Consider the following 15,910-nt stretch of genomic DNA (forward strand, 5'->3'; position numbering starts at 1 on the left):
GTTCAGCTCATTGCTTCCTGGATGTGTTTAATTATACGTGTTCCTGTGACCCCCATTGAATGCTATTTGACTGTATCGTTAACGGAGATGTTAGATTCACTTTGATCCTTATCCTCTGTAAAGAATGGTATCAGTGATGAGATGAGAATTCAATTAATCACATCTTGAATTGATGCGGCGTGACAAAACCGATTGACCCAAAAAAACAAAACAAAACACATTCTTGTTCTGAATCATTCCAGTCTGAAAAGAGTTCTACTAAATCATTCAACGCTCCCGAATTAGTATCACATCCATGCCTACGACGCATGAGTAAACGCCTCGGCACAATTGTCTCGAGCAAAAGCAAGACTTGCTCCGCACTCCCGGGGCGCCCTGACATATCGCCTTAATTAAAGCCACGTCGCCTCTGTTTCTATCTCTGCCGCGCTTGAGATTGATGGATGGCATTCAAGTGTGAAAAGTCATTTGCGGAAATCGGAAACTACTGTGAACTAAGGAAAACGTCATTATGCGCGCAATTTTTTTTTAAACTGTCCATTTTTTTCCTTTTTGACCACAGGCTTTCTTGAAATGCACAAAATCATACATACACGCACAGTCATATATATAATAAGTGAGGCAACAAAACAGGCTGTTGTAATTCCTGAGAAGTCAATATTGTGCTTTGACTCTAATGGCTTCTGTGGCGCAATACAGCTTCTCTAAACACTCTTCTTCCCCAAAGCTTACCATAATCCCCCGACCACTGCCTATGCATGTGTACGTGTGTGTGTGATAATGACTAAAGCAGCCTCTGTTGGTGTCAAATATTTGTCTTGACATCACCGAATGTGAATGCCTACAATGGAAACGTATGTGGACTAGTATCCTCTTTGTCCTCATTAAGACAACTTTGGTATGCAAGATCATGTCTCTTTTTGAAATATGTTCGTTTACAGTTTATTATCTTCCAACTACATTTCAACGTATTTTTTGGAATGTATGGTGTATTGATATTTGTATTTAGTGTGATATTTTGAGATTTGCTAGCAATATGCGAACTTCTTGCAACATTTACGACTCTCGAGTATTTTCATAATGATGTGACATTTCCGAGTAATTTATGACAGTGCTTGGCATGGTTCCTTGCAGTGACTTTTTTTTTTCTTTGGCGTATATTACATTTCTCAAAGGATACTTTTGTGTTTCTCGTGGGGCGCGCTCTGACGGCACCAGGCAGAAATCCCAACGGGGACTTTGGCTTCCAGGAAGCTCCCTGTAACTCCTCCTCCTCCTCCTCCTTGGAGCGCGTGTTGACAATCACGCGTGTTATTACTCCGCCGCCTTCCCCATTGATGTAGCCAGTGCACAAAGGAGGCGCTACCTGCCGCCCCTCCTCGCACAGCTGTCCTCTTCTCTCTTACGGGATCGCTTGAAGAGCGGAGTGGCTTGTCGTCTTGTCCTGCTCAGCACTTTTCAAAAAAAATTCTATCCTTCTTCTTCGTTACAGCCAATTTGCAAATGTCGTTGTGGAGGAGATAGTGAGTCGCGTCCGTTGCGCGATGAAAAAGACGAGCCATGCTTAGAGCTCAGTGCGAGTGAGTAAGCGAGCGAGGGAGTGAGCGGGGCACGCGCGTGCGTGCGCATCGCGTCGGCTCAGCTTAGGTCCAGCAGGCTTCCAAGAGAGACGGCAAACGCGGGGCGCCATGAGTGGGCTAGGGCAGTGATAGCATGCGGACCGACGCTGGGCTGCTGCAGACTTGTGGCAGTTCTAAAATGATGGCCATGGTCCGGACCTCCCTCCAGAAAGTGGTGGTCTTCCTACACAGACTCCAGAGGATGGCGATCTCCTCGCCGCGCTATCAAAAACTCTGCAAGGTATGTGCGCGGGTGAGCGCAGCGCAAGGAGAGCACGGAGAGTTGATTTATTTATTCATGTATTTCTTTCGGTGGGAAAGTCATTTGAACTTTGCGTCGTCGTCATCATCTCGTCCTGGTTTTCAGGATCTCAACTCCGTGACATGCTTCCTCTTTCATCTGAGTTTTCTCGACCCCGTCGTGCTGTTTTGTCGGAATGTGTTGGTTTGAGTCAGTTTAGGTTGATTTTCTTGATAATTGTAACTACTTTGCTTGTGCTATTGCTTCTTTTTCTTGTCACTGAAGACTTGATTTTTGTGGTATTCCACATTTTCATTTTTTATCTTTTGTGTAATACGATTGTGATTATTCACATAATTGTGACTTTATCCTATAATTCATGACTTTATTCTTGTATTCGACATTTTTTTTGTCTGAATATGATCTGTTCTTCAGAATATAATGCATTTTCATTATCTTATAACTTTTTTCCTTGACTTTATTCTCTTTTTTTTCTCAAATGACCAAAACAGATATTGTATGTAATTAAGAGACAAAAAAAATCATTTAGATTTTGCTCAGATACTTTTTAGTCAGGACTGAAATTGTGACCAGAACCTTTGCTTTACAACTTCAGCACAGGGTGTGAGTACTTTTGCATGCCTGCTCTGAAGTGGCACATTTTGGAGCTTTCCTATGAGCAAAAGGCTAGCGTACGGTGACGTAATACGCCACAGCTGGTTGTCATCTGGGTCCTTTTCATCACGGAGGATTTGGCCAATGTGGAAGGGGGGGGGGGAAACAAATGCATCTCAACAGTTTGTGATGGCTTGCCAGCTTCAATCACAGCAACATGTGACAGTCCAGCCTAAGCCAGTCTTAATCCATAAATCCATCACTCCTCAGCACGCCAACATGGGACTGTTTGCTTTCCGCTTGACTTTTTGGGGGGCACGTGGACTGTTGAGCGTTAACATTAGCCATTTTAGTTTTGTCATATAATTATTACTAATACTGTACGAATGGTAGGGCTTTAAATGTCATTGTGATTTTGATTTCGACTTCTCACTATCCCCCCCCCCAAAAAAAAACCCCTGTCAAAAACCAGATACTCGAAGGGACGATTTCCTGACCGTGAAGAGCCATCAATCGTTGGCACTCAGTTAGCGCCCAATTTGTTGCGTGAGGTGCTTTGCCCTCTCCTCATGTAAGACGTGTCGCTGTCCTCCCGGAGGGCTGTCGCTTGCTAGCCTCCGGGTTGGACCGTTGCCTTCCGTTTGATGGATTTGATCACGGCTGAGCCTCCTGGGCCGAGGTGAAAGTTTCTGTTGATCTCTCAGTCGCAATGCTGTTTTGTCATAGCCTGTATTTTTTTTCTGCAACAATTTAGCTGGCTCACTAGCATAGCTAAAGAGTCGTTTATCACAGTGCACCCCAGATATAGTCATCTTCACCGTTTTTAATGTTTGTCGTTTTCACAGAGCAGAGAATAGTTGCCTATTAGTATTTTTGTATCCACTCTTTCTATGTGCTGCTGCTCCATCGCAGTCGTTTGAAGGTTTATAATTGTACCGTAACATCTGTGCTAATGTCTGTTATCTTGTTTAAGACTTATTTTGCACTGTATATAAGGACTTAGTGAGATGCAACTATATGGTTTAGTTGGACATTTTGGCATACAGCTTGAAGCAAGCACTCTGGGCTTCTTATTTGGAGAACTGTGCGAGCGAGCAAAGTGAGCAGGTGCACAGGAATTACCTGTTAATGTTTTTTTTTGTGACACCTTTAAATGTGTTTAAAACCTGTGGAAAGGGTAACACCTTTTTTAATGGCGTTTGATCTCTAAAGGCTGTTGGCTGAGCGGCGCAAACAGCCCAATAGGCAAAAGTGGCTTTCGATCGCCCTTCCAAAGTTGTGCTTTGACGGGTAGGGGCGGGGAGGGGGGGACGACAGCATACACAGTCGGAGCTGGCAGAGTAATGAGAGTAGCAGGGCACTCCTCATGGGGATGTGACGGGGGGAGTAGATGAGAGTGAGGGAGGTGGACCCTCCAGCCAATTTTCAACAACATGGCGATGATCAAACACACGCGGAGCTAAAACAAGCCACCGGGATCTTGGGGTAGACAAGCCAGGCGCGCCGCTCTTCAAGTCTTTTATCAATCAACTCCCGCTGACATAAACACAGAGATAAGGCCACTGGCAGGTGGAATGGGGGCTTTTGGGGATTTCACGACTTGCAAGAAGACATACAATAAGCTAAATGTCATTAGTTGTAGAAAGTAGCTAGTCCATAAAGCTTAGTCTGTTTGTATGCATTTTTCTCCCTCCACTCCCCACACACGCTTATTGAGCCACTAATGCCTCTCTTCGTTTTTAACATGGATTTGTGTTGTGCGCTCTCTCGTTCCATTAGCCGCTCTTCGGCCGGATGCAGCGGCAAGCCAGACTTGCTAAGGCCCGTGTGCTTTATCGCCTGGCGCACTTTACGATGCCGCAAAGTGAACAAGCACGCAGAGAAGCCTCTGGGCGGAATGAGGCAGCAATTTTGTTGCGCGGAACAACACTTTCGACAGGGAATAACTTAGGGAGACTCGCTGATGACAACTTGACGTTAACTTCGATTTTGACAGTGGAGGTTTTTTTGTTTTTTTTTGCAGGACAGGAACTATCCCAAAGCGCATTTATTTATTTATTTATTTAGTTACTGGCCCTGTTACATCCAAAGGGTTTTAGCGTGTCACACTAGAAAGGTGCAGAGAGAAAGTCACACTGACCTGGAGTGAGGCGCTCCAGTGTCTAATTTACCCTGTCAGCGTGAAGCCTTTTTGACCTTCATCCAGTTCTTGCGCACACTCGCCACTCCGTGGGCACCTTGCTTGTTTGCCAAAAGACGTCATGTTGGTTTTGACAAGAATGTGCCACCGAAAACGATCCCCTCTCTCGGAGATTGCTTTCTATTCAAGTCTTTGAAAATGCAGAGCAGCAGGACTCCGATTTTGAGATTGTCAACTAAGTTTAGCGTTACCATTTTGCCATTGCTTTAGTGTATGGTATATAAAAAAGTATGACTGTATGCACAAAATAATATTTAAAAAAAATGAAATAGTACATAAATACAAACAAAATTAAATTCAAGTAAAATAAGATATATTGTACATTAATAAGAACAGGGGAAAATAAATAATTGAAAATATAAACATCGAAATATACCAACAAATAAATACAGAACTAAAAACAACTTGCTAGACTGTAAACACTAGAGGACATGTGTCGGCATTGTTAACAATAAAACAATATAATAAATGACATTTAAAAAAGTTTAATTAAAAAGATTTTTAAGTCAAATGAGATAAAAATTCATCATGAACTACTCTACCATATTAAAAATGAAATAAAAGATCACACGAGAAATTGGATCCATTAAAAAAATTGCCTGCCTAATACATGTAATTAAATAAATATATTTAAAACATAAATAAGTAAATATAATATGCCTTAGACTATATCTACAGTTGATCGATAATATATCTATAGTTTATCCTGGAAGGATCAGAGAAATGTAATTGATGAATTTGAAATCAGCACAGCTTTTATGTAGAAGATAATGACTAGGGGGTAAGTCTCGGCTTTTCACATCCTGTAAAAGGGAGAGGAAAGCCAAAATATTTAGACGCTCTATTTGTATGAAAGTGTGTCGTGCGCGGGGAAAAAAAGATGAATGACGAACCTGATGGGGAAAAAAAAAAAGCCAATGACGTTCAACTTGTGCCTTTAAAAATGATTGAACTGAATTGAAAGAACAAAATGAAAAATCCCAAACTATTACTTTTACTCGCCATATAAAAAAGCTGCCTAATTTTGGCTACAATTGTGATCGTGCAAGGAAATGAAACATACGCAAGTCAGCCTCGGCCTCGGCATGCCTTTCCGAGGTAAGTTTAGTGGCAAATGTTTTCTGCCGTCAATGACAGCAGATTAAAGATAAAGCAGGTTATTCATAGTCCGTAATCCCCAGTGGCGAACAGCTGGCCAGTGGGGCCTCACAGAAGCAGCAAGGAGGGGAACGGACGGATTGGAAATGTGAAATTTGCAAAACATGTTTCAAGATTAGAAGTGAGACATGAAGACAAGCCATGTTGTCGTAAGGATTTAAAAGCCGCGCCAAAGTGTGGACAGCCGCTTGATGCCACTGTGAATCGTGGAGCGTTGCGTCATGTGACTGGAGAGAAACGTGGCAAGATGGAGGATGTCAATAAATATAGATTTTACTTCCTTTTTTTTTCTCACTTAAATAGACATGGTGCTGCTCCTTCTTTCGTGAGGACCTCCGTCACCAGGGGGCAGTACAACACACGCACGGTTATGTACTGCACATGGAGCCAGTCTCAGCTCCAGTTAAGCCACAGAAAAATGTGGCGTTCCTCACAGAGGATAAAGAATGTATGCCTGTGGGTATTGTTTTATCCGTCCACATGTATCGCTGTGCTGCTTGTGTTCGAATAACCGTTGGTGAAAGGGGAAACGATCAACAGAATAAGGCGTAATTAAAATACTTGTTAGCATTTACAGAACTTGTTCTTTTAAAGCTCATCTACCGATTGTTAAAAGAATAGAAACACTGAGAAACCCATAATAATGAGAACAATATGGACACTCTCGTCCTTAAATCGCTGACATTTTGAAAAAAAATTCCTGTTGTTTATTTTTATCTCTTCATGCTTGACCGCCTTAAATTGGTTACCACCACTTGTGTTCATTTGAACGCTCTAATTTGATGTCGCTAATGGCGCTAATTAGATGCGAGCTGTCTCCCCGACTGGCCGCAAATTGCATTCGGCCACACAAAATGTCTAAACGGGGACGTGTACGTCACGTCGTCACATTAGAGGCTATTCTGGGTGTTGACTTTATCGATGTAAAATGGGATTCTGGATGTGCGTGTGTGCATGCGTGGTCATGTTTTCAGTTTGCTCCGTGGTTCGGCGATTTTTGCGGTAGTTCATCAAGCCCTAATTTTGAATGGATGTTTTCCCGTTCCCGGATAGAGGCCATTAATTACGACTAATCACTCTGGGACACTCACACAGGCACGATGGCCAACGCACGCACACACACACACGCACACACAATGTACTGTATTTCCTCACAATGGTCAAAATGACTGTTGCAAACCAAAACAGCAGCACCTACATATTCATATTAAACACCATCTTATGACGAGACTGCGTCCTCAACCGCAATGTTGTGCACGCGCCGGGCCATGACGAGCAGAAATCCAGATGTACACGCACTCCTGACATATCATGTGTCCTCTTTTCCATTCTGTCTTGCTCTATTTATAGCCTGTGTCGGGCCCAACCTCGTCAGACAGGAGCACGGTGACAAAATGATTGACAGGTCAATGCAAGCGTCTGTCCTTCTTCCTCTTAACCTTCTCCCTCTGGCATTGCCTCGATCGGACTGTTTAGTTTCTCGCGAGCGCGGGATCAAATACACACACACACACACACACACTTGTGCTTGGTACACAGTGTTCCACATCTGACAAAACCCAAGACATAGGAGCGGGATGAGTAACAAAACGTGTGTGTATGTATGTGTGTGTGTGTGCGTGCGTGTGTGGTTGGATATGGCTGTTATCGGCCTTACAAATATGCGCCGCTGATGCCGGTTGCCATGACTGTGTCACTGCTCGCCCGCCGGTAAGAGGAAATGAAAATGAAAAGAATGACGATGGAATGAGGAACACACACACACAGACACACACAGATACACTCTGCTAATGTGGTCCGAGCTGCCACAGCGACTTTGCCTTGCTGCCCACAGTCTCCTCTTGGATTTGTCATCCCCATTTGCGATCGGAATGAAAGTCTAAATGACATTAAAGTTGTAATCTGACAAGAAATAAAAATATGCTCACAGTGCCAAAGCTATCAGTAGCTGGTGCAAGGACCATGGTAGTCCTGGTCTTGCGAAGCCACCTGACCATAACCCCCATAGAAAGTCTGTGAGGTATAGTCAAGAGGAAGATGAGATACGGCAGACCCAGCAATGCAAGAAGAGCTCGATGATCTTCAGAACATCCCCGATGAGAAAGAAGATGTATTCCAAGGCCACTTAATTTGACAGTTATTGTGACTTTGTCCTCCTCTATGACAAATGTCAGTCAAGCTTTAAAAAGGAGGCGCCTGCCAAAAGTGGAATGGACGGAAAGCTTCTTCCTGAGCCTTCCCGCCGCGTCTTTATACTTTGGGAAATGGCTGCCCAGTCATTTGATGAGATGCGAATGGCTTCGATTACGACGAAAGCTGGCTCACGTGGGATGCAGTTGTATTAGCGTAATTGTATCTGGCTTCAGGAGTCGCTAAAAAAAAAAAAAGATCAAATTGACTTTCTTGAAATGGTCTCCTAAGACCAAATTCCCAGATTGGCAACTAGAACGTGCCCGCTTCCACCTTTTTGATTGGAACAAAATGAAAAAGGGACACTTAGAAAGAGATGTACTCGCTCCTGTCTACGCAAAGCTCCATGAAGTAGCTTTTTTTTTTCCCTACGTATGAAACGGTGCTGGAGTGTTGCTGAATTGAAACTGGAAAGTGGCTCTTTAGAGGACGCCAATCCGAAGGGACTAATAGCGGCCGTGATGGAAGATGGGCTGTGCTCTAACTCCCTTGCGCCTGGCCTATTTCGGCACTGGCTCACTTTTCGGGATTTCATGCGATTGGGCCTACGCGCTGATATTTCTGAGCTGCAAAACGAATGACTGTATTAAAGCAAAATGGACATATTGTAATTGCTTGTATACAACCAAAATGAGTCTCTGGAGTGCCTGCACCTCCGCCAAGTGATAAATTCAAGCAAGGGAATCGTTTGCGCATGAGCACGTTCGCGTTGCAGCGTGTGAGAATGTGGGTGCGCACGTGAGAGTGTCAATTGGAATGCTGAAACAACTCGCCAGCTCGCCGCGATGACAATTTGCCGTTGCGAGCTGCCGTACGTGATGGAATTATGGCCGATGAAGCAGCATCGTGGTACAGGCTTTGTTTTCGACATTAATTTCCGACTAACAGTTGTATGAGGCAGCTCAATTTACTCTTAATTTATTTTGGTGTGAAATATGAAATGTAGCAAATTGTGATAGGAGCTTTTTGGCTCGATGCCTGCGAGATGTAATATATTGATCAATAGACGTGTATGTAATTATAGTCTTTACTGACAGTCTCTCGTAGAAACAGAAGAAGGCTCCGCCCACTTTAGCCACAAAGTGCTGCCATTGCTTCAATTTTATTTATTTATTATTTTTAAAGAATCCGGTTTTCTTATCGTTTTTGCGAGGTAACCCGGCCGGCTATCCCAATGCAGGAGTCGAAAGGTACCTTAACTTACAATCGAATGCATTCTTTGTCCGAGCTCTTAACTCAAATCACTTTTTCCCCCCTTTGTGTGTTGCATGTGTGCCATTTGAATTTGTAGCAGTAAATCGACAGCACTTTTTAAAAAGAGGGGAATAGGATCAGTCATTGTTACGGCAAAAATCGCATCACCTACATTGGGAGTCTATGATATTGACACGTTGGCTTATCTTGCTCAACCACCGCACCGAAATTAGGAAGGTCTTGCACGGTAAACATCTCCAACCTGCAGCATGTCCTAAATTCTTCAAAGCAGGTAATCATATTTCATTATTTTTGTAGCCCCATTTCAGGTTGTATTACAGAGGCTGCTGTTGCCACTGGGGAGGACAGCTCAGTCGATCTGGCTTCAATTAAAGAACAAAAATATGATACGCGGCGACGCGCTATTAATAAAACGTACACAGAGCGATGCTTTCGAGCGGCGCGGATTGATCAGCGGCTTACGCAGAGGTGTTGCGGCAATCTCCGGTCGTCATTAACCGAATCTGTCACCACAATGTGATAGAAGTTTAATCAAGTCATCGCGCTAAAGAGTAAAATCGCTTTCAGAGCACCCCATTTTTCTCGGCGAATCCTCAAGATGATCGTCAAATTTTAACACTGCGGCCCAGCAACATTAGATGGCGCAAGGAAAAAAAATGTTGATGTGTTGCCCCACATTTTGTTTGACTATCTGTTGGTCAAGGGCTTAGAACACTGCCACATAAATGCTATTCGCTAGCCTAGCTCATCTGTTAGCATTAGCTTTACGCATGGCGCATTTAAAGGTTAAATTCTGCAGTTAAGTTAAATACACATCGTGTTTTATCTTTAGAAAGGGTGAAAGGAGTCCTTGAGTACCTGAATCAAAAGAAAAGTTATTTTTTAAAAAGAATTCGGTGTGTACATTCAGGAACACAGCTGATGATAACACACGGCCAGAAGGCAAACTTCAACATCAAACACTATTCATGGATCATATAAAACATCTTGTTTTAAGAGTATGATGTGTCTGGTTCCTTTATTAATCAACTTTTATTTCTTATTTCTTCTCATAAACCGACTCGGCCGGTCGGTTTTCAAGCGCTCGTCTGGTTTTAATCCGCCGTCCTAGTCTGGCTTTGTAAGGCGTCGGCAGGTTATAGCCGGGTTAATTGGCTCCCAACTTCTGACACCTTTGATGCCCCCGAGTACTAAATAGATGCAAATCGCGGCCAAGGAAATGGATCTCGCCCATCATCTCCCACTTATCCAGGAGGGATGTGAAGGCCCACTTAAAAGGATTTTAAGCCATGAAACATTCTGATGCATCTCTTGCAGTGCGCGCTATGCCCCGAGTACCTCTCTGGAGTTGATGAACGATATGAAAGCCGATGATGACGATGGCGACTGCGAGACATTAAAAAAAAAGGTTATTTCATTGATAGTTTCTCTCTTTGGCAGAGGAGAGACGGCTTTATTTTGTGTAAAACAAGCAGCGTTTTGCCACTTGACATGGTGAGAAAATGTTTTGACGCACTGAAATTGGATGAATGAAAATACTTTTTGTTTTTTTAAGGAGATGAATTATGGAATTTTTATTTTATTTTATTTTTTTTTGTCGTATGCTGCTGGTTATTGTCCATCTGCACTATGAAGCACAGTTCGGAAGCATTTGGCTGATTATGAATAGTTAATATTCCCCCGAAATATGGAAATCATCCCACCGCTTTTGCCAGTAGTCATCATTTCATTATTTGATCATCGTTAATCCCTTGATTAACGATGATATATATATATATATATATATATATATATATATATATATTCAACTAAAAATTTTATATTTGTTTGAAATGTACAAATGATTAAAAGAATATATATTTACTTTGTACAAATATGGTTCTGTGTTTTAGTTCATTGATAAAGTCATTGTATTTTAATTAATAAAGCCATTTGAAGTTAAAAAGACACACAAGTTAAAACACTGAGCCATAAATTTATATTGAGGTTTGTTTATTTTTTTCCCTGCCACTTTGTCATTAGCGTCTCATTGCCGGATGTTAATGAAAGGAACGGAGCAGTTTTGTTTTCAAATCAAGAGCACATTAATTGGAAAAATGAAACAACTTGTGGACTCCTGCGCATTTTGGAACAACCTAACTCAGAGTTAGCCGGTGACTGGCAGCCCGACCTCGAAACGGGAAAGAGGTGGTGGTGCTTCGCAGTACAAATGGCTCCTCCGCTCTTGCTTTATTTCTCCTCCTTTAAGCATTGTGTCTAGCGTCTGTAGTGTAGTGGATTTCGAGAGAGTAATTGCTACGTGGTTGTGCGCGCTGCATCACAACCGCAAATTCACCAAGTCCAGGGCTTTCCAATTAATTGGCATTGAAAAAAGGGAGTTGCGTTCCAGGGGACTTTGAACTTATCTCCGCGCTAATTTGGATACACTTGGACAAGGAACAGCTGAGCAGCCATTTGTTCCATGGCTTCTAATCTGCATACGTTCACACATAAAATAATTCCTAGGTCTGATAGAACTGATGTACCTGCATATGCCTCCCTTGCGATAGTGTTGGCCTTCTTTTATATAGGTGCGTGAATGAGCGGATTTCTTTTTCCAGCTCCATTTCTTGATGGTCTTTTTTTTTTTTTTTTAATATCAGCAAGCACGGTGTCTCGCGTACTGAAAGCCGAACAGATCTTATGTATTTGTCACTTTATCCAACCCCTCTTTTCAAGGAAATGCGTCAGCGTGAGGACATTTTTTTTCTGTCGCTAATGTGTACAAGTATTTATGAACAGATATGTATTTCAACTCGAGGAGGCGCCTAATCGGACAAGCCTTTCATCTACTAATGCATGCTCCTTTTTAATATGGCTTTCGTCGGCGAGGCGATCAAAGGAGCCGCTGATTTGAAACGACATGGGAATATATGCGTCTGTGCGTAGCAATGATTACTCATCACCAAAAAAAAAAGGGGGGAAAAAAAACCCTGACCACATCTATCTCATGATGTAACTTTTTTTTCTGCCATCTAGTTTAGGTTGTTAATGTCGCTAGCTGCTTTTGTGAGTGTTTGGCGATCATCGTCACAAGTATAACTTGCCACTATTGTAACTGTAGAGAAGTAGATAATGGAAATGTAATAGATTAGTAGGCGGTGATATAACGGTTCACCTTCCTACCTAAGCTTGTGGTCGGCGCTAAACGCAGCAGATGAGGAGGCTGCAAGAACAGTGGAGGATGTATATGACTAAGAATGTACATTTATGCTCCATCACAAAAATACGCTCTGTACCCACTGCATCAGCATCATCTCCTTTGACGCTGCTGGTCTTATTATTAGTATCGGCACCTTCAATGTGGATGCTATCGAGAGATGCCGAAACTGTGCAAGGCACAGTTATTATTTTTGCCCACTTGGGGGGTCTCCAATTACATTCCACAGTGTGTAGTGTCTGTGACGTTGACTGCGTGTGGCTTTACAGGGCGGGCAGTGACGTGGGAGTCGGTTGTGTCTGTGAAGCGAGTGTATAAATGTGATTATTAGGTGTTGAATTTAACCAGAGATTCAAGCCCCGATGGCGTTTGCTTTCAGTTTTTGTTTTTGTTTTAGGCCGTGTGCGGGGGAGAATATTTCGGGATTTGAAAGGAGGTTGCATGGTTTTAAAAGTTTTGAAAAGACCACATTATGTGTGTCTGACAGATTTACTCCACTTTCTATTTGACTTTATCTACAGGACATGCTTTGTGTCGCAACAAAGCTTCTGTCACTTGTTTTTCTTCCTCCTCCTGTACTCGTTGCATCATTAGCAAAAGGGTGTCTCCTCTGGTTGTTCCAACAATTAATCTTGATGTGATGTATGTCGCGATTTGCATTTTGATGTTGGGGACACGTGTTTCAGAATTATGGATGTTGTGAGGCCGCAGGAAGGAACAGCGGTAAAATCCAATTTGTAATCTTTATTTTAGCATTAGCTAAAGCTATTTCCTATAAGACCACATGTATGATCTCATTTATTCTAGTACTAGATTGATTGCTTGTGTTTGTCAACAAAATACATAGACACAGGAAGCACAATTACATGATTTTTCAAAATCTTCCCTACTATGTACCAAAGCAGCTTGTTGGAGCTCAAAGGAAGTGTCCTCATATTGTAGTAGAAACGGAATGGCTGATAAAAGTGGAAGGAGGGTGGGGGTACCAAAATTGCAGGTACCGCCCACTGGCAACTCCCTCAGGAGGTCCCGCGCAGGATGTGTTGTTGGCACGACACACCCTGATGGAAACTTTTTTTTTTTTTTTTTACAATCTGTTCTTCTATTTGCTTCATGCGGCGATGTTTGTACCATAATCTGCCTGATGTTCACTCAACACAAAGCACACTATCTATTGATTTGCGTCTAAATTTAAGCTCTAGATCTCATGCATGTGTCAGCTTCCCATTCCCAGCAAGACTCTCTTCAGATCTATGGATTATTATTATTTTTTCTCGCGCCCTTCGAAGGCCTGTTAGTAGCGCCTCTTTTCTATAGTGAAGGCAAGGATGTTTGAATTACAGAGTTAAAAGAGGAAACACTGGGCATCATGAATATTTATGAAAAAAATATGAAAGAATAAGAGCTATATGAGATGGATGTGGGTGTGGGGGCGCTGGCATAAAGTGATCTTGTGTGAATTGGAAAATATGTAATTTAAAGGCGGGCTTGTTATCGTAGAGCCCGGTGGAATGTTTTGCTTTGGCGGAGGCGAGCGTTTTGGAATCGGAACCTTTCTCACACTACCTGCCACTAAAGCTGAGCTGATCTTATCTGGTGCAATTCCATCGTTCTTCCATCGCAAACAAACTATCGCAAATAACATAAATATTGAAAAAAAATAGTCTTCATAGCACCAAGCTGAGTTTGTTATATTCTTTTTTTGAGATTTCTACGATGGCTTTTGGTTGTTTTTTTTGCGATATTTAAATCGCTATTTTAGAGCTTCCTAATACTCCCCCCAAAAATAAAAGTAAAATAAATCATAAAATTCTATATTTTGGAAAATTCAGCCCCTGACCAGTTTGCTTAAGCAACATGAAATTTGGTGGGTATGTCCATCATGAGTAGACCCACAAGGAAGACTCAAGAAGCCATGCCTCAGGCCTCACAGATGATTGTCTTTTAAACTTCAGCCGCCGAAGGCAGTATCCCATCGACGCATGGATTTTTATTGTACACTCCATCCTAAATTAATCCACCAAAAAAGCCTCACGAACCAAGGCCCAAATTGACAATAAAAGCGGCCATTTTAGGTTCCTATCAGCCATTGTCAGGGCCCCACAGATTTTTATTTTTAAACACCAGCCCCTAAAGGCACTGTCCCATAGACGCATGAATTTTATTGCTCATGTCCATTATAAGTGGACCCACCAAAAAGTCTCATTAATCTATGCCCAAAAAGACACAAGAAGCCAGTCATTTTGGTTTAAAGCAGCCATTTTAAGGTCATGTTAGCACTACCCAGACCATCACACATTTCTGGGAAAATAGTAGTTTTAATAAGTATGCCTCTTCTGAGTAGAGTCACAAAAAGTCTCAAGAAAAAAACCCAGGAAATTTGCCATGCTGGTTGAAAGTCGGCTCGATGTTGCCATTTTCAGAGCTCTATTTTTAAATTTCAACCACGCACACCGGACAGATGGGCGATGTTAAATTCTGAAATTCTGATTTTCGTCTCTGCTTGTGCGGACGGAGCACAGCAACAAAGTTCGATGGACCCTTTCATTGCTATTCGCAGCTTTGATTCCATTTCTTTCTTTTTCAGCCTTTTGCAAGCGAGTCATCTTCTACCATCTGTCAGCCCTCTTCCTCTTAAAGCCTCTTTCTCTGAAAGTCTCCTTTTATTCACATTCAAGACGCTTGGCTATCTTTAAACATCACGCAAACATCATCACCAGAGCCAGTCGGATTCTCATTTAACTTCTTTCCCAGCTCCCGGATTGATATGATATTCATAATCCTACTGCTGATGCCTGGAGTATTTGGGTTGAACAACTTTCCAGGAGTTCCAGACTTACCCGTAATCATGAAGATTCTTGATATTCAGAGACCATCTAAATATTTTTAATAGTCTTACCTTGAATCCTGTGGGCTTTTAAATACATTTAAGCATATTAAAACACACTGCTAAAGCATTGTTTAGCGCTTGTAACCACTCTCTTGCCGAGAAAAAGCAACTAGGGGGAGTTGAGCAAGTAATAATAATCAAAGTCTGCTGTCGAACAAAATTATGAATTCCAAACAATTTCAAAACAACCATGGGGCCTAGTAACGGGAACCACCACAGACAGCCTAATGATTAGCATATATTCAGCCGTGTTGTAACCCTTAACACAACGGATATTTGAACACAAAGCAACACATGGCAACCGAAAATACTCACGGGCATGCGTTCTTTATCCTCTGCAAAGAATGGCTAACATTACTGCTGTGGAGTCATGATGCCGCAATGTGTACCGACACACTGTCAGATCGACGTGCTAACCAGTCAACCACCGTGCCGCCCTGTATATTTTTACATTGTACAATATTATAAGAATGCTATTTTTCTCATTAAAATGCTGGCACTGTCATTAGTGACATCATTGAGCTTCGACACAGAGTAAGGATCATGTTTTTGTTTTCGACCTCGATCTTTATCTCTCGAGTGT

At 42.3% G+C, this 15,910-nt stretch overlaps 1 protein-coding gene across 6 annotated transcripts in view; it reads left to right on the plus strand.

The window, feature by feature from the left end:
• The window catches only part of utrn (utrophin), a 90,272-nt gene that overhangs the window by 35,415 nt on the left and 38,947 nt on the right, over positions 1-15,910 (plus strand). Inside the window, exon 1 of one of the 6 annotated variants that reach the window (XM_052053488.1) lies at positions 1,212-1,860. The exons of the other annotated variants lie outside the window; for them this stretch is intronic. Within the exon in view, the coding sequence (XP_051909448.1) occupies positions 1,714-1,860 (147 nt within the window). The 5' untranslated portion in view covers positions 1,212-1,713. Of the gene's footprint in view, positions 1-1,211; positions 1,861-15,910 lie in introns of those variants that run through there. 6 annotated transcript variants of the gene reach the window in all.

Source organism: Hippocampus zosterae, chromosome 19 (genome assembly GCF_025434085.1).
Source record: "Hippocampus zosterae strain Florida chromosome 19, ASM2543408v3, whole genome shotgun sequence".
In the NCBI taxonomy this organism is placed as follows: domain Eukaryota; kingdom Metazoa; phylum Chordata; class Actinopteri; order Syngnathiformes; family Syngnathidae; genus Hippocampus; species Hippocampus zosterae.